We start from the raw sequence: 19,420 nt of genomic DNA on the forward strand, positions 1-19,420 counted from the left end.
TTTTTCGTAACAAACCGTTGAGGTCATAATTATTATTACGTGCATCTCAGTCTGAGGCTCTAACCGCCCTTCCCGCGAGAACCGGCGCGGTTACAGAGATAAATAACTCCGCGTAACTCTGCTTTTAAATGGCTAACGGTTGGCATCAAAATTATTATATTTCCAACAATGAATATAAGGTTCTTATCTTAATACAAATGCCCAATTACATAATGATGTTTATTTACAATTCAAAATAATACCAAATAAAACATTCTTATAATATAATTCTCATTACCTACTAATTTTCTTTAGCTTTCGTCTCCTTCTTTCCGTTAGCACTATCATGCATTCATCTACGTTATACTTATATGTTTATCAATTAGCTTATATAATGTAGACAAAATTTCCATGTGTTATCGCTTGACATTTTATAAAATTATCCAATCTTATTACTAGACAAGTACTTCCCTCATCTTTCACCCTGTGTTGCCGTTTACTTCTACGCCTCGTATACCAGCTCGATACGCAAGAAATAGGACTTTTATCTGAGGAAGAAAATCGATCATATTATGTTTAAAGCTTTTTGACTACAAGGTCAGAGATTGTGTTCACGCTAATCAATTAGTGAAGGATGGATAATGGTATAAGACCAAAGTACAGGAACGTAACACTACCTATAGTTATTATGAATGTAGCATCAGATCTTTTCAATATTGGCATTTAAAATATTTCTAGGTGATTAGGTACTAATAAGTACACTCTAGTTAGGCAGGTACCTTCAAAGTTGATAAGAAAATCCTACTTGAGATATAGTATAAATAAATTAAATTAGCTACTAGAATTTTACACTACATATTTCTATAACAATATTCTTTTCCAATATGCTGGGTGTATAGAAAGACAATCCGTCACTATATTTATTGATTACAGAAGCATCCAATAATAAATACTACACATCATTATTATTTAGTTGAAAATTATGGTAATTTGTGAAAAACCATTTATTACTGGACTCAAGTAAGTACATAATCACAAAGTTAATAAAATACTGCCACTGTTGCGCATGTAAAAAATGGAATGGAAACAAAGCGATATTAATGTTTTTGTGGAGTTTCCAACATAACCACGATTCATGCGCTTGCAAAATAATTACAAATGTTAGTTATAAAGTTTAAAAAAATGTCGTCATTCCTATGTGTCAATTAAGGAATCCAATCCCGAGATTGGTATTTTTTTCGATAGTTAATATATCATTTTTATATACTTATAAAATATAAAATTATATTTGTTTTATATATAAATTATATATTATTATATAATATGATTGAAATTCGAGTTTATTTGGGTTATTTTGTAAGGGCAATAATACCCTTACAGAAAAATTCCAAGATTATGACGTGTGAACGTAGTTTACTTAAAACTAACCAGAATGGACTTGGTTCACTTGGCTTGTGAACAACTCTTATAGCATTCATAAAATCGGTAAACAAAACATAGTATACACTGTTTTAAGACATTTAGTATGAAAATTGTGTTCGTTAAATCTTGGAATTACATATTAGGTTTAAATCATTGCACGCTAAAGATGCACGAGTGCGTAACGGTGAAGTGGCCATTCGATATAATTAACACGCTATTTAAATGTAGTAACTATCTCTGCTCGCGTGCCATGACGTCTAACTGGTTTAAATAATCGGATTTATTATTCTTTTAATGTTACAATTACGTACAGCAGTAAAAATGGTTATGTGAAGTTTTATATTTTAACTTACAAATGTCAAGTTGTTGTCTATGGTCATTGATTGACTATAGACAATAATAATAAAATGAGTCAATAATTGAATTGAAAAACCGGCTTTCAACAGTACAGTCAATCATGCGAGCAACTCCGCATAAAGTTTAATTAATGTTAATCTTAAATGTTTTAGGACAATATAAAACAATCCATGTCAAAACTGTGTCTCATTTAATCGTGCCCCGAACATTATATTATCACACACACGAAGCAATCTTCTACATACAAATAATAGACGTTATATCTTCACAACCTACAACAATAGGTCATAACGTCTATAGTTATTTATTATCCGCAAGCAACGGCGATTCCGGGAGTGACGTGTGTAGATACATACACGCCACTAACACAATGATTTTTTACACATACCGATTGTTTGTGATTGATGAAAAAATCAACCCCGAAAGATTCAGGACAATATTTACTAATCACGGAATTCATTGGTATCGAAAATTGTCCGGGAAGGATCCCGAGGGATTCCTGAGTGTCAATACAATCAGTATCTATGCCACAAATACTAATTTGTCACATAAATACGAGTGACCAATACTACCAACATGATGTTTGACAGACTGCATAAGGGGTGCGTCTTCATAAACGCATAACATAAATATAAAATAATGGATAAAATTGCAAGTATCTCTATCTATACGAACTTAGGTTATGATTAGAAAGCTATAACACCAGTATGTCTTTGTATGATTTTTAAGACTATTAGATGTCGAGGATCTATACGAACATACCTTTCAATTAAAGGGTTTTTCACCAGTATGTGTCATTAAATTTATCTGAAGATCACTAAGTTGCGAGCATCTATATGACCATACATTGAATGTATAAGGTTTTTCACAAGTATGTGTCATTTAATGTATTTTGAGCTGACCGGGTGTCTAAGATTTATATGAACATACACTGCATTTAAAGGGTGTTTCAACAGTATGCGTCATTTTATTTTTAGAAAATCACCAAGTTGCAAGCAGCTATACGAAAAACCACTGCATTTAAAGGGTTTTTGTAGCAGTATGTGTCATTTTATGTTTTTTAAGATAACCAAGTCGCGAGCATCTATATGAACATACATAACATTAATAAGGTTTTTCACCAGTATGTGTCATTGTATGTGCGTTGAGAGTTCTAAGTTGCGAGCATCTATATGAACAGACATTGCATTTAAAAGGTTTTTCACCAGTATGTGTCATTTTATGTCTTTTGAGATGACTAGATGTCGAGGATTTATATGAACATACATTGCATTTAAAGGGGTTTTCGCCAGTATGTGTCATTTTATGTATCTTAAGATTACCAGGTCGCGAGCGTCTATATGAACATACACTGCAGTTATAAGGTTTTTCACCAGTATGTGTTATTTTATGTATTTTGAGCTTACTAGATGTCGAGGATTTATATGAACATACATTACATTTAAAGGGTTTTTCACCAGTATGTGTCATTTTATGTATCTTAAGATTACCAAGTCGCGAGCATCTATATGAACATACATTGCATTTATAAGGTTTTTCACCAGTATGTGTCATTTTATGTATCTTAAGATCACCAAGTCGCGAGCATCTATATGAACATACATAACATTAATAAGGTTTTTCACCAGTATGTGTCATTGTATGTGCGTTGAGAGTTCTAAGTTGCGAGCATCTATATGAACAGACATTGCATTTATAAGGTTTTTCCCCAGTATGTTTCATTTTATGTGTTTTGAGATGTCCAAGTTGCGAGCATCTATATGAACAGACATTGCATTTATAAGGTTTTTCACCAGTATGTGTCATTTTATGTCTTTTGAGATGACTAGATGTCGAGGATTTATATGAACATACATTGCATTTAAAGGGGTTTTCGCCAGTATGTGTCATTTTATGTATCTTAAGATTACCAGGTCGCGAGCATCTATATGAACATACACTGCAGTTATAAGGTTTTTCACCAGTATGTGTCATTTTATGTGCGTTGAGAGTTCTAAGTTGCGAGCATCTATATGAACAGACATTGCATTTATAAGGTTTTTCCCCAGTATGTTTCATTTTATGTGTTTTGAGATGTCCAAGTTGCGAGCATCTATATGAACAGACATTGCATTTATAAGGTTTTTCACCAGTATGTGTCATTTTATGTCTTTTGAGATGACTAGATGTCGAGGATTTATATGAACATACATTGCATTTAAAGGGGTTTTCGCCAGTATGTGTCATTTTATGTATCTTAAGATTACCAGGTCGCGAGCATCTATATGAACATACACTGCAGTTATAAGGTTTTTCACCAGTATGTGTCATTGTATGTGCGTTGAGAGTTCTAAGTTGCGAGCATCTATATGAACAGACATTGCATTTATAAGGTTTTTCCCCAGTATGTTTCATTTTATGTGTTTTGAGATGTCCAAGTTGCGAGCATCTATATGAACAGACATTGCATTTATAAGGTTTTTCACCAGTATGTGTCATTTTATGTCTTTTGAGATGACTAGATGTCGAGGATTTATATGAACCAGCGAGTCCAAAATTTCGTCGCGCCTATAGTTGAAAATTATATGCCGTTATTTATGAGAAATGAGAGTAAAAATGAAGACAATAAATCGTCTCTGTTCTGGCAGAACATACTAACTGGAGAATACTAATTTAGAGTAATTTGACTTTGAAGTTTGAAGTATTAAGTAATCGTAAAAAGGATGACTTTAAAATAAAGACTGTTTATTTATTAAGAAGGTTTTCAGACGTAAAGTATGAAATAAGGAACATTTTGGTACAACTAACTCAATATGTAATTTTTTCGAATAAGTGTCTTCTGCCAGAACAGTGACGAAATGATCATAGTACCTAACCCTACCCCTACCAAGGTATTACATACGAATTCAATATTGTTACAGAATAATCCGTAAAAAGTTAAAACAAAATATGGAACTCAACATGTAACATCCAAAAGGAAATACATAAAACAGAATAATATGATACAATTATTGTGGTACAAGTCTTCGTATGTTGTGATATCAATAAAATATGTTCACCCTGCAACTGTGCTATTATTATTCCTGAATTTCTGCATAAAATAACTTGTGATCACGTTAATAACGTAACGATGGCCATGCAGCTTTGTTGTTGTTGTTGTGGTATGTTTGGCGTGTAGGGCACCGGGGCAAGCCCCATATCCCTTTCATCTGTATGATGGCGTGTGATGGAAGTCTCCTCCCTTGCGGGTTTTTTTCTGTAATGTCTGCATCATGGCTTGTTGGTTAGATTTAAAATAGTGTTTTTCTTCTTTCTTCTTTCTTCACTCTTGTCGGCGCTCGTTCGTTTCTATCTATCTTGGTCTGGATTTAGGTCCTTTTGCTGGTTAGTCTTCTCATGAGTTCGTTGGCGATATCGATGGCGTTCTTGAGCGCCATCAGCGCTTCATTGATTTGGTCTGGCTCCGAGTTTCTGGTGGTGGTATTCATCCAAGCTGGTCTGAATGTGTTTTGCGGTTCTTCGCGTTGTCTGGGCTGTTGTTGAAATTGCTTGTCAGCGTTTGTAAACGCATATCTGGCGTGTTTGGGGTGCCTTGGGCAACCTCTGTAGTTGGCCGGGTGTGGGCCACCACAGTTGGCGCATTTGGCGGGATCAGTCGTATTTTTCTTCTTGCAGTCCGAGGTGAGGTGTTCACCGGCACATCGGACGCACATCGGAGTTGCGTGGCAGCAGGAGGCGGAGTGGGCAAAGCCCTGGCAGCGATGACACTGTCCATCCGCCGTTCTTCTGCGTAGCGGCTCCACTTGGATAGATAATCCGAAGATGGAGGTGAGTTTGAAGATATTCTTGGAATCGCCGCTCTTCTCGACGTCGAGGAGAATCAGCGGGATCTGTTTCTTCTGGCTCCCTTGGGTCATCCTGAAGGCGTTCTTGATCGGGTATCCCAGTGCAGTGAGTTCACTGCGAATTTCTTCGGCAGTCGTCTCTTCAGGGATACCTCTGATCACTATCTTCAGTGGTTTTTCCTCATGGAGGTTATATGAGTGGTACTCAGTTTTGTCTGCGTCCAGGATCCGTACTGCTAGCCTGTAGGAGTCTGAGTCTGGCAGTGTGAGTAGGATTCCTACCTTAATATTCTTAGCATTAGAGATAGTGACACCAGCGTCTTTCAGCTTGGCCATTGTATCTCTATATACTTTTTTATCGTGCAGGATGATAGGCGGAGTTTTTTTCGATCTGTCTGTTTTGTCGTTTGTAGGTTCTGCCGTTTTGAGGCTTGGCATGTCTGGCTTTTTCGGTGTCGGTTTTGCTGGTTTTTTAGCAATTTTGAGATCGGGGCTTTCGGTAGCTAGGCGTTTGCTAGCTCTCCTGATCTGTCTTCTTTCTTTTTCTTCGTCTTCTTCTCGATCGAAGCGGTCGTTGACGGCTTTTAGTCTTTTGTAGTATTCTTCGTCATCGCTCCTTTTGGTCTTGGCTGCGGCTGCATTTGATTTGGCTGCAGCTGCATATGTTTTTGGAGTATCTTTGCTGGTGCTGGGAATTGATGGCACCGCAGGAGTGGTGTCCATCTTTTCGGAGCTGGTCGTGGTTTTGGCGGCGGATGTTGAAGGGCCGCTTGAGGCCGGGGCTTTGGCTGTAGCCTCAGCGGGTTTCGCGTCGGGATGCGTGCGATAAACCTCCTTTTTGCTGGAAGCAATTTTTTTTATAAATGTTACGCCGAATATGCGAAATTGACTATTTACATGAAATGGGCAAAAATTTGTCTAAATCATGAGAAATGCAATCCCGTTGCCTTATTCATGAATTAGACAAAATATCTGCCGAGTGCGTGAATTGGACAAATTAGATAATATCGCTACGGTGGTGTTTTTTGCAACTAAACTAATTGTGTCAAATGCTCATGCATTGGTCAAAATTTACGTATATTATCTATGGTCAAAATAGATGGTCGCGCTCCAGTGGTGTTTTTTGCAACTAATCAAACTAACCAAATATGTCAAATGTCATTGATTATAATATAAAAATATACCAATAAATAACTACAATGTCGTTCATATCTATTTACTATGTGCAAAAAAAATCTAGAACTATAATATGATAACGAGTTTTATTAAAAGCTATTTTCGCGATTTGATTCGTGCTTGGGTATCAATCGTGCAATGGTCGATTTTATGTTTGTGATAGTTTGTCGACACTTGTTAGCTAACCTCAAAATGGACATTCAGTTGAATTCAGAATTACAAGACCTAACCTAACCTAATTTTAATAATATTATATTATGTCCAATTATAACTAATAAAACCATCCGTATTAAATTAATTTTTTCTACTGTCACGTTGACAGTTTAAGAATTCCATACCCTGGCGAATTCACGTAGTCGGCAAATAATTTACCTAATTCATAAATAAGACAACAGGCTTGATTATTACATGAATTAGCCAAAATTGTGCCCATTTCATGAAATAGTCAATTTCGCACATTCGGCGTACCATAAACAATATAACAAATTAACGTTATTTTTTTTACTTATTCCACCTTGCATGACTTAAAGTTCGTATCATTGAACCTGAACTGAACGAATCAAATGGCACCGTTGGATTTATTTGATTTGGAACCGTTTGGTAGAATGTCCACGGAAACGCTTTTCTGACAACTAATTAGTGTTGCTAGTACTTAACGGCCCACGTGCTCGTCGTAGGTCAAAATTGAGTTTTTATTGTATTTTCAAACCATGATCCTGGACACTCCTTAAACGTTGTAGATAATCTATTTATATAATTTTGAAGCCTTATTATCCTTTATAGTTATTTTAAACATTTGATGACTGCATAAAGTATTTTTGTTACATAAAATAGTATTCTTTTAAACCTCTCGCTCTAATGTTTTAGAATATAGTCATATTTCGGTACATAACTGTGCAGTGGTGTTAAGATTTTTTACATTTATTAATTTTTAAACGCATTTATAAAACCATTGGTATAATTTATTACGAGATAATTTTTGTAAAATATTCACTATAAAAAATGATATTGATAATCTCTGTGATCCAAAATTTGACAAGAATTAGGCATTTTATTATTCAAAAAATCGGCAAGATTAACACATTTGAAGATGATTCTAAAGATACTTATTATAAGCTATGTCTTTGACCATTCAAGTGTGATAAACATCTTATGAATAATGATTGCTTTATAATAATTATTGACCTAAGAATAAGGTAGCGTTTTTTTGAAATACGCCATTTCTTTTGTCATTCCCCAGTGGTTAAGCTACAACATACGGCCGTAGCCATAAATCGACAAACTATAATTGAAGTAGGGAGTAAAATGATATTGACGCGCGTGTTTGAACATGTACCGTTTAAAAAAAAAATTAAAAAAAATTCGGTTACGTACATGTTCAAACACGCGCGTTAACATAATTTTACTTCCTACTTTAATTATAGTTTTTCAATTTATGGCTACGGCCGTATGTTGTAGCTTAACCACTGGGGAATGACAAAAGAAATGGCGTATTTCAAAAAAACGCTACCTTATTCTTAGGTCAATAATTATTATAAAGCAATCATTATTCATAAGATGTTTATCACACTTGAATGGTCAAAGACATAGCTTATAATAAGTATCTTTAGAATTATCTTCAAATGTGTTAATCTTGCCAATTTTTTGAATAATAAAATGCCTAATTCTTGTCAAATTTGGGATCACAGAGATTATCAATATATTTTTTTATCGTGAATATTTTACAAAAATTATCTCGTAATAAATTATACTAATGGTTTTATAAATGCGTTTAAAAATTAATAAATGTAAAAAATCTTAACACCACTGCACAGTTATGTACCGAAATATGACTATATTCTAAAACATTAGAGCGAGAGGTTTAAAAGAATACTATTTTATGTAACAAAAATACTTTATGCAGTCATCAAATGTTTAAAATAACTATAAAGGATAAAAAGGCTTCAAAATTATATAAATAGATTATCTACAACGTTTAAGGAGTGTCCAGGATCATGGTTTGAAAATACAATAAAAACTCAATTTTGACCTTCGACGAGCATGTCCCCCCTTAAAATTAATTCATAATATATTAGTCTCTAAAACAGAAACATATTTATTGAAACGTCAACTTGTTACGAAATTCTAACCTCCTATCGTGGTCTACAATAATACAAATTTAACAAACTGTCGTATTCATTCATTTTAAATACACAAAATATAAATAATGCTTCATAAATAGGTAGCCATTTAGTTAATTTATAAGATTTATAGGTATGACGAGTTTTTTAAAATTACTTTTGATTAGAGCTTTTCATAATTGACCACTTGTCCATGTCGACAGTATGATATTGTGACTTAGACGACAAACGAACAAATATTAAATTCGTTAGGTTATTAGATTATGTAGTTAAATAATAAAGCTCATTCCGGGTTGATTTAACACAGTTTGTAGTTTAGAATCTCCGTTACAAAATATAAATAAAATGAAAATAAATTCTTTGTCTGACATAATAATTATAGTATTAATTATTAATCTAAAATATACATAATTCAAGTGAACTCCTATGGTGTAAATATCTAAAATATTAATATGAACAACTCACGATAAATAAATGCCGAATAATGCTTATCAACACTTTGACAGATTGCCATTAGTCTATGGATCGTCCGAATTGGTTTGACGTTTCATGTCAAACCATTTCTGATGGTCCGAGAACGATTTGATTTTCAATGATACACTGAACCAAACGTCAAATCTCAAACCATTTCCGGTCAACTACAATTTGTATGTATATTGTCTATGGTTTAATTTGATTTGTTTCGTTCAGGTTGAAAGAAACGAACCTTTAAAAGGCACTCGTAGGAGATTAATTTAACATACAGTGGATCGCAATTTTAGATACCTATTCACATTAAAAATTGCTTTACATTCGAATGATTGTGATGTATAAATTATCATAATTAAATACTCATAATTTAACGATAGATGTACAAACCTACACATATATTATTAATATATTATTAGTGTAAGCTAAAACCAACAAATGAAACAAGTTGGAGCGAATTAATAATGGTGTAATGAGTTTCAAAGATGCATTTGCAAATTCCAACCTTCTATATAAGACAGCACACATTATGTCTACTTACAATTGGCATGTAATCTGAATAGGAACAACCCGGTTGAGGATATTCATCATCATATATTGGGTGTGAAACATCTTCAATAATCTCGCGCTTGACGACGGCTTGTTGATCATCTGTCTCAGATTTTATATTGGAGAGGTCAGCGATTAGGCACTGAAAGAAGCAATTATTGTATTTTGTAAACACGGTAAAACCAGTTTCAGTTCTCGTAACATCCATAAAACAATGTATAATAATTATATTTAACATGAATTAGTAGATAACCTAACTTAATCTATAATATCACAGATGTATCGAAGCTGTCAAATTGTATAAACATGTAATTTTTTGAAACAATGTTTAATATCATCGCAAGTTGCTACATTGTTTGTAGAAAGCAACATATTATATTATATTACACGTATCGCTGCTATTGTCAATCTAAAGTGTTTGTAAAAGATATCATTATCCACAAACTAACCTCGAAATTGCAACTTGAAACGTCCGCATTCTTTTGCGTTGCATGAAAGCGAGGGTCCGAGTTGTTTGAATGGCTTGTCAGCGTGTCAAACAAAAGCTTGCCTTCTATATCGGAGTGTTCTCCATCACATTCTTGCTTTACATCCATGTTAAGGGTATATATTCCAAAAGCAACGTGTTACGTGACAGACAGGATCCTTTCAAGGTAATGTTAGAATAGTGTTGCCGCAATACTGAAAAGTATTTTCTTGAGAACTACCTAAAATAAAAATACATACTTGACACGGAGACACACTTTAATAATATGTATGTTTTGTTGTCTAAACAAAACAATGGAACGAATATGATCATCAGCATTTCCTCAATCATAACGAGAACAGCGCATCTCGGTATAAAATAACAAATAAATCAAATTATTTTTTTTCTCCTATAATATCAACACTGACGATATCTTTTTCTTGACGGCTCCACTCTCTCCTAGTCTCCTGCGACAGGACATACGTTTTAGTTAAGATAATTAGTGTTCTACGTTTAGTCGGTGTTCTTGACATTAGCATCTGTACCATAAGACCTACAAAATTCAATAGGTACATCATTGTTTATCAGATAATAGCAACACGGAATATTATTAACTGCATTTCGGCAACACTTATATAATACTACAACAGAACAGAGTGTTGTCAAGTTGTCTCTATCACATTGCATACGATTGTTGATACGCAAACATGGAAGTCAAGCGAGAATGTGATGGAGACCAATCTGGTACTGAAGACAAGTTTGATGTAACAACTAGCCATCAAAACATCACTGACACGCGCACCTACATAAAGCAGGAGAACACAGACGATTTCAGTTGCGATTTTGAGGTTAGTTTATATTTATTAAGTCCTTTCCTGCGATTTTATATAATTATTTTAGCAGAATACCTACGATAAGTTTATATTTTTTACAAATTGTTTAAGAACATACGAGGTTGTCAAACATTCTTTCAAAAACCTTTTGACATACATTTAGACAGCTACCTACCTCAATTATATAAGTAAGCATTGTTATAAAATAGGTACGCGAGCTCAAAATTGTTTTTTTTTATATAATTACAAAAATGCATAACGTTTCTTTCAGTATCCAGCAACGCGTCTCAATGAAATTAAACCCGAGATTAACCTCCAGCTGGTTGACGTTAAATGCGAGTTCGTTGCAGACGCAAAACACCCATTCCATGATGAAGATCCAACACCTGGATGTTCGCATTCGGATAACGGACCAGTACAGCAGGTAATTGTATAGTATGCGATATTTTCTTCCATTGGCTATGTATTCTATCACAGCTTTGTGACTAAATTTCTAAAGGTACATTTTATCCTCGTCTCGGTTATACACGCTTTGTATAACTATTTCACCAACCTATTTATCTGGTTAAGTGTGAATGGGTGCATTGACCTACAGTATTTGAATGTGATGTCTGTCACTGATGATGACCAATCGACCGATTCTTTCAGAAAGTACTTTTGTCATAACATTATTGTTTGTAGGTAGGTAGCAGAAAAATGCTGCGATGACATTATGCTCACGTCACATGCTGGTATGGCGACAAAGTAAGTCTGTGGTTTTGTCATTCCGCAGAATATTTCGAATAATCTAATTTCAATGAACTTTAACAGTTTATATCTACCTACTTATGCGTACTTTAAAATTACTTGCGATATTTCATCCATACATATTATTGTGAACAGTATCAGTGCCATTTTAAGATACAAAGCCTGATCACATGTTTTTGTACACGCATCTCTCCAACGAGTGATCCCACTGGGGAATGGGACGACTGGCCTCCGGACAATTGGACGCCGCACTGTCGTAGACACGTGTAGACGAGGTATTTTAATCAGTTTTTATCTACTACTTAGTAGTTTGAATTCATTTTACTCTTAACATAATGTATTCTTTATCGCGGATTGAGAATTACCATGCCTAAGGCTTTATATTAAATAAAAAACTCTTTTTTCATTGGAACTTAAACATATGCACGATTAAATCATTGTTTACGTCTGCATATTTACATTCTTACCAACTATTAAATCATAGTATAATCATTGAAGTATAAATAATAATATTGAATATTTTTTTTAAACTTACCTATAAGTACCTAACCTCTATTTATTTTAAAATTCCGTGGCGTCCAGTTGTCCGGTGCCAAATCGTCCTAGACCCGATCCCACTGTTCAGCTGTCAAAATCAGATTTCAGATTGCCTCCAAAACAACATAATTATAAGGTCTTTCTCGTTTCGTATTGAATTATTATAAAAAAATCGCATCTCAAATGTATAACCTATCTATGTTTTTTTTTTATATAAATATACATTCCTGTTATTCATAAGTTATCAAAAACTATTTCTTCATACAAAAAACGGTAGTAAGATCTATTTCCATAAATTGTCTTTTGTAGCATTGAGCGTTTATGGTAGGTGTGTTAATGTTAGTGTATGAATTATGATGTAACTCATCTATCAAAATCAAACATTTCCCTTTTTTAAGTAGTTGTAAACATCAGACCATAGATTAGGGATTCATATAGGTTTAAATATATGTAGAGCCACACCTTAGTCACGTGCTCACATATTATTAAATACCTACACAAATTCAAATTTAATTACATTTCCACACTAATCTTACTTGCTATATAAAGTATAAACAATATATAATAATATATACGCTTATCTCATATATATATACTTTTCGTGCTTCCTGCTACAGTATCAAGAGATGAGTAGGTATACCTCTCGCCTGTTGCTTCGTGGACTATGAAAAGGCATTTGAGACAGCCCTCACCGTGAATCTCTATGGCAAAAACTGCTGGACTCTCTATTCTCTCTACACCAATACAGAGTGTCGCGTAAGAGCAGCTGGAACATCTTCTGTCCTCTTTAAAGTCACGTCAGGAGTCAAGCAAGGCTGTGTACTTGCGCCCTTTCTTTTCATCATCACGATTGATTTCATAATGCGTAAGACGGTTCGCCCCGACAGTGGGATACGCCTAAATCATGATGACACAACCGAACTATGCGAAGAAAGACTGTGCGATTTGGAGTACCTATGCAGATGACGTAATCGTGTTTGACTTGACGATCGAACGTTTGGAGGTAACCGTTAACAGACTCTCCGCGAACTCGAAACGTGTGGGTCTTCATCTGAATGCGGCTGAAGACCAAAACTGTCAAAAAACTAGGAATCAAATATCAATGCTATATTAGGAAACACAATTATATTTTATTTATTGAAACCTTGTATTGAATATCCAACCTTATTATTTTTGTAGGGTCCTAGCCAGACATTAGATAGCATACTTTCAATAAAACACTTATACACCTCCAAGTCACTTTGCTGGTGGAAAATAAATCGCGCAAACGCAAATATTGTCTCCGTCACAGGTCAGTTTCACCCATAGGTCCTCTTTTTGAGTGATACTAGGCCAGTCCGGACGTAAGTCCAAAAAACTAAAGGAGATTTACAACCGAATCGCTTAGTATTTATCGAGTTTTTTTCTCAAAAAATATTTGTAAAAAAGCTTAATTTCTCCGTAACTGTAACAGTTACGGCTTAGATTTATCTACGGATCTTATACCTGCAAAAACTGCAGAATCCGAATTCACCAAAACATGAAAATACACGAAATACAAGAAGAAGAAGAATACAAGAAGACACGTCAAATTGACCCTTGCGCTTGTAGTGATTTATGTCTATCGGTATTATGTGTTTCGGTTTTTACTTCCATTTGATGCGGCATTTGTTCAGTAAGTCAGTAAATAGATTCACGGATTCGTGCGTTGTGTTCTATAGGCAAATATACTATGGTTTCTACACTCTACCATCGGCGTTGCCATCTTTTTGTCACCGAATTATAGTACGCGGTCTTGGCAATTATAGTACCTATCTGTTGAAAATGTATAGGATTTTTGTTGTTTACGAAAAGAAAGAATGGAGAGTTTAAGAAATTCCTAGGTCTTTTTATAATATTAAGATACCTCTCCTGACCAAAATTCATACCAGCGAATTTAATAAATTATATAGATTTATTATTTTACGGTGATAACATTTATACCTATGGTGTATAGCAGGACTCGAAATGGAAGATCTTACGAACCGGAGCGCTTGATAATTTTCCGAAAATATTTACGTATTTATGTAATAATTGTATGTATTAAATAGAAATATAACTGTTACGCCCAGACGGTTAAATGGGGTATCTAACTGTCTTTAAACTTGTGGCATGCAAGATTTGAGCATAATTTAATGGTATTACAGAGGAAAATCGAGGTTTTCTTCGCGTCATAAAAACATTTTTACTTTGATATCTGACTAATATCGTTTTTGAAATATATAAAGTTATATTATTACCTTTTAAATGCAATATTTCATATTCCTGTGTCTTCATTGTTACTCTAATTTCTTTGATTAATGTCTGAAGATGCTGAAAATTAAAAAACGTTGAAAAAAAAACTTAAACGGAATAGTATAACATAATTTAGAATTTATATTAACGATAATTTTGGGTATCTAGGTTTCCACTAAGGGATTTATCACAAGGCGTCACGATACAAATAGCAGTCAACAACCCTCGCCAGATGGATTCGAAAATCAAATGATGCAGTATTCAGAAGTGACGATAGATAATCAAAATATTAAAGAAGAAATCTTGAGACAAAATACTCCGAAAAAACTTCGACTTATTCTCACAAGGGTAATACATTTCTCACTTAATATGATTTGCAGCATTTGTTACACAAAAATCGTCCTTCATCATGATCGTGAAACGTAGTAAAGGAAGTTATTGCAAAATATTTGCACGATCGTACTATTTTTAAGAAAAATTACATGTACATAATATGTCGGAGAAAGTTACATATATCGTTATATGCCTTATAAAGTGTAACAACTCCAAGAAGAGTTAAGCTAAAAATTCCATCCGGGGACTAAATATAAAACAATTTCTTCCACAAATTCGAAATTCGAATCAAACGGTTTTTTCTAAAGGATAATTATTATAAAAAAAAATTCGTCTCATTATCTCTAATACAATTGGTATTACACTTAGGTTATGTTTCAATATAAAGAATGTTACTTTCATCCTGTGAATTATTCGTTGAATAAAAAATAAGTCTATTTGATTTTGTGTTGTATGGCCAAGCTAGCTCAGACCAATTCTGGTAACAGCCTACTTCTGCCTAGATTTTAACATTTTAATTAGTCATAATAATAGTATGTACATATTGACAACATGTTAAGTATATAAACGTTGTTTTTTTTAGTTAGCTGCGACGGGTGTCACTGAGACAAACATAAAGCACGAGTTCACTGAAGATGAAGTGCCACCATTTTCTGCTGAAGATCCTCAACCCGGATGTTCGCATTCAGATTACACACCAGGACATGGGGTACATTCAAGTTTATATATTGTAACATTTGCTTCTCTATTCGCCGATTTCTATCGAAGGTGACGTTTAACATTTCAATAAATCCCTATAATATTCCAGCCAGTCGTTTCAGCTATAATATATCAGTAGCGAAGGGTGGAGATAGGCTGTTAAGATTCGCCATAAATAGTTTACATTGAACTTTGCTAGTCATACGTATTTGTTTTTATTAAAACAAGACTACAATTTACAAATGGGGTTGGTTAGTTTTTAAAAATCAATTAAACCCTTCCTAAGCCAAACCATAATAGTTTTGGTATACTTTAGACGATACGAGAAAATTGTGCACACTTGATGATTCATACTTATTAGTTTTCGTTGGATTTAGAATACATATCATAGGTACATATTGTCGCCATTGTCGGTTCATTTATTTAAATTCACAGTCCTGCCTAAACCAAACTATTATGGATAAAAAAATATTTTTGATATTTTATGGATAGGCATTTATATTTACTATTAAGAGCGAACTTCAGTGAAACGGCAAATAATTGTCAACAGTAGGTGTGACGAAATTTCGTACTCGTCGCCAATCGGAGACCGATAGTCGAGGTGTGCGCACGTCGATTTGTTTTGTCATGGCGCCGGATGAATATCTTCTTAAATCGTGTAAAGATGACTAAAAACTTTACGTATGTACTTGAAAAAGAAAACATGTCAATGAATATACTATTATTATTAGTAATATAACCATAAACATAGCAGTAAATGGAAGCAAGTTGAATTTTTATGACAAATTATATTTCGTTCGGCACGCGTCATTTGCACCATGCCTCAACTGAAGTATAGCCTTGACTATTATGACATGGTTTTCGCAGGGTTTAATTGAGTTTTAAAAACTAACAAACACTATCCACACATTGTAGTCTTAGATAAAAGAAAACAAATACGTTTGACTGAAAAACTTTAATATACACTATTTAAGTCGACTCTTAACAGCCTACCTTCACCCTTTGCCACTGATATATTATTGTATATTGCGGGCTTCTTATATATATGATTTTATTTGTAATTTACACAAGGAACTATTGTGTATACGTAAATATATTGAACATGAAGTGACGTCTCTTGGCACAGTACCGCCTTTGATAAACAGACCAAACACGACTCCTATTTTTCGAGATATTGCCGTCGATAAGTGGTGTTCTTTTTTTTTCACTTGTTTTAAAGTCACAAATAATGTTATTCTGCACCTACAAATATACTTCCCATTGATTAAATAGTAAACGTTCAGCTATCGACGGTAGTTTATCAAATTTATGTATTGGGGTTTACAATAGTTACAATAGGTTAGCCACGTAAACTGTCTATCTCGGTCTAAAGATTAACACAGCCAAGAGAGGGGCTGCTAAAACACGACACTTTTTGATAGTTTAGACGGTTAACTTATTGTAACAATTAACTGCATTAATATATTAATATTATAAACTACCTTCGATAGTAGCTGATAGCTGACTTGTGTATAGAATAGACCCACCGGAAACACAAAATTTTATCTGTTTTGTGATAACACTAAAATAGGTTCTTACTAATATTTTCTTGAATTAATCTATGATCTGTAAACTTTCCTAATCTACCTCCGTGAAAGATTGTTGGACCTACGTAATAAGTCACTTTTGCTAAACTGACTCTAATACCCCGTTTACACGTGCATGGGCTAACTGCTGACAGTACGTATTATCGCGGGCGTAATAAGAACAGGTACCTATACGTAAACACGTATTATCGTGCAGCAAGATTGCATGCATGTATCATAAGATTTCAGAAGGTTCTGAATTTTCATGCAAAAATTGGTGGTACTTGCATAGGGGTGCGCATGTAAACTGGAACGATAGTGGCGAACCTGCCGAAAGAAATACTAACTACACCGCATATAATATTTTTACGACTACCTTTTATCTACAAACTTGTCCGAACCTGTCTGAATCTGTCAAAGATCACCAAAACCATGATTTCATCGCGTCTCGCAACATATGCATGATATTAGAGAGACAGTCAGCTCTTTTACGTGTAAATAATTATTATTGCGACAGTTTAAAATACACAATATTGCCGCAAGTAAATCCATGCAAGTGTAGTTTAGGGAATTCTATCAATCTACACAATATCATCAATAACTTATTAGTGTTTTTGATTGTTGAATAAATTAATCAGAATAGTTCATTTCACCAAAACGAAAAGGATTTATTATTGATTTATATTAAAATTCGACTTGCTATTTCGCTCAGACCAGAAAAAAATAAGTATTTATGATATAACATTTTATATGTGTAAATTATATAAACCTATTCATTCCTTCTTGAGAGTGTCGCTCTTTGGATAATTGCCGTCCCTATACAACGCTCAGTATGCTTGCCCTCACGAACTCAGAAGTATGATATATTAAAACATTGTTTATTCTGTTGATCGAGGTCGTTTGATGAAATTTCAATATAAATTCGTTCCCGCACTTTCAGGTATAAATCTATGTCCCCGAACCTCGATATAGTATGTAACACTGCATACAAGATAAGATGGTTCTAGTTAATATTAAAATATTGTTTATACTTTTGATCTAAGTTGCCTGATGAAATTTCAATATAAATTCTATCAATTTGAATATTTTTTGTGACATTGGTTTCGCCTTTCGGCATCTACCAACACTATGCACACTCCAATGATACACTGGCATAGAAATTACTAGTTATTACACGTAAATTACAATGTTTTTATCGATCAGGGTGCAAAATTGCCTCATAGTATGTACGTTATTCTGGTGATATTTATATTTTATCAAGAAATATTAGAAATAAACACAGTAAAGTGAAACTATCTTATTCACATCAATCTAAAATTTTGCATTCAAAACTATATAAGATTTATACATTATTACCAAAAGCAGTACCACAATTGTGTCATTGTCTGTTTTGTGCATTTTCCTTTGATGTTACATGTAGGCGCATTTTTTAAAAACTGTTTATGGATCATTCCATAACATTGTTTGTATTTAATATCTATGACGGCACTTCTACCATTTATTAATGTCATTTTCATTTTCACTACACTAATAAATGTCTGAAGACGCTTAAAGGCAAAAGCTTCGAAAAAAATAACTCAAATGAAAGTTTAAAATCTAATTTACTAAATATTATTAACTTCGATTATTTTTGTTTTTCTAGGTTTCTACTAAAGGCTTTTTCACAAGGCATCGCGATATATACAGTCGTCAACAATCCTCGCCTGGTGGATTAAAAGATAGAATGATACAGTATTCAGAAGTGACGATAGATGAACAAAACATTAAAGGAGAAATCTCAGAACGAGAGACTCCGAAGGAACTTAGACTTATTCTGAGAAGAGTAGTACATTTCTCACGTAATTTGATTTGCAGCTTTTGTAACGCAGTTTTTGGATGCAGAAGTGCTCTTAAAAGTCACAAAGTAATTCACACGGGCTTTATTGCAGATCAAAATCAAGAAAATATATTCACGCAATTAAATCATTACAAAGCACATAAAATAACACACACAGGTGAAAAACCTCATAAATGCAAGTTATGCGCATGTAGATGCTCGCGACTTAGTCAGCTTAAAAACCATGAAATGATACACACAGGTGAAAAACCTCAT

The 19,420-nt window shown here is 33.9% G+C and overlaps 1 protein-coding gene across 1 annotated transcript; it reads right to left on the reverse strand.

The window, feature by feature from the left end:
* Window positions 1-5,060: 5,060 nt before the first annotated feature.
* Window positions 5,061-10,550, reverse strand: LOC147077325 (uncharacterized). Its single transcript, XM_085940799.1, has 3 exons — window positions 10,345-10,550; window positions 9,888-10,037; window positions 5,061-6,423 (listed from the first exon to the last, which is right to left on the reverse strand). Exons 2-3 carry the CDS (start codon window positions 9,995-9,997, stop codon window positions 5,106-5,108), a joined length of 1,428 nt encoding a protein of 475 aa, XP_085796925.1. The 5' UTR covers window positions 9,998-10,037; window positions 10,345-10,550; the 3' UTR covers window positions 5,061-5,105.
* Window positions 10,551-19,420: the final 8,870 nt, after the last annotated feature.

Source organism: Rhyacophila brunnea, unplaced genomic scaffold (assembly GCF_057557595.1).
Source record: "Rhyacophila brunnea isolate RB1 unplaced genomic scaffold, BYU_Rbru_1.0 scaffold_13, whole genome shotgun sequence".
Lineage (NCBI taxonomy): Eukaryota > Metazoa > Arthropoda > Insecta > Trichoptera > Rhyacophilidae > Rhyacophila > Rhyacophila brunnea.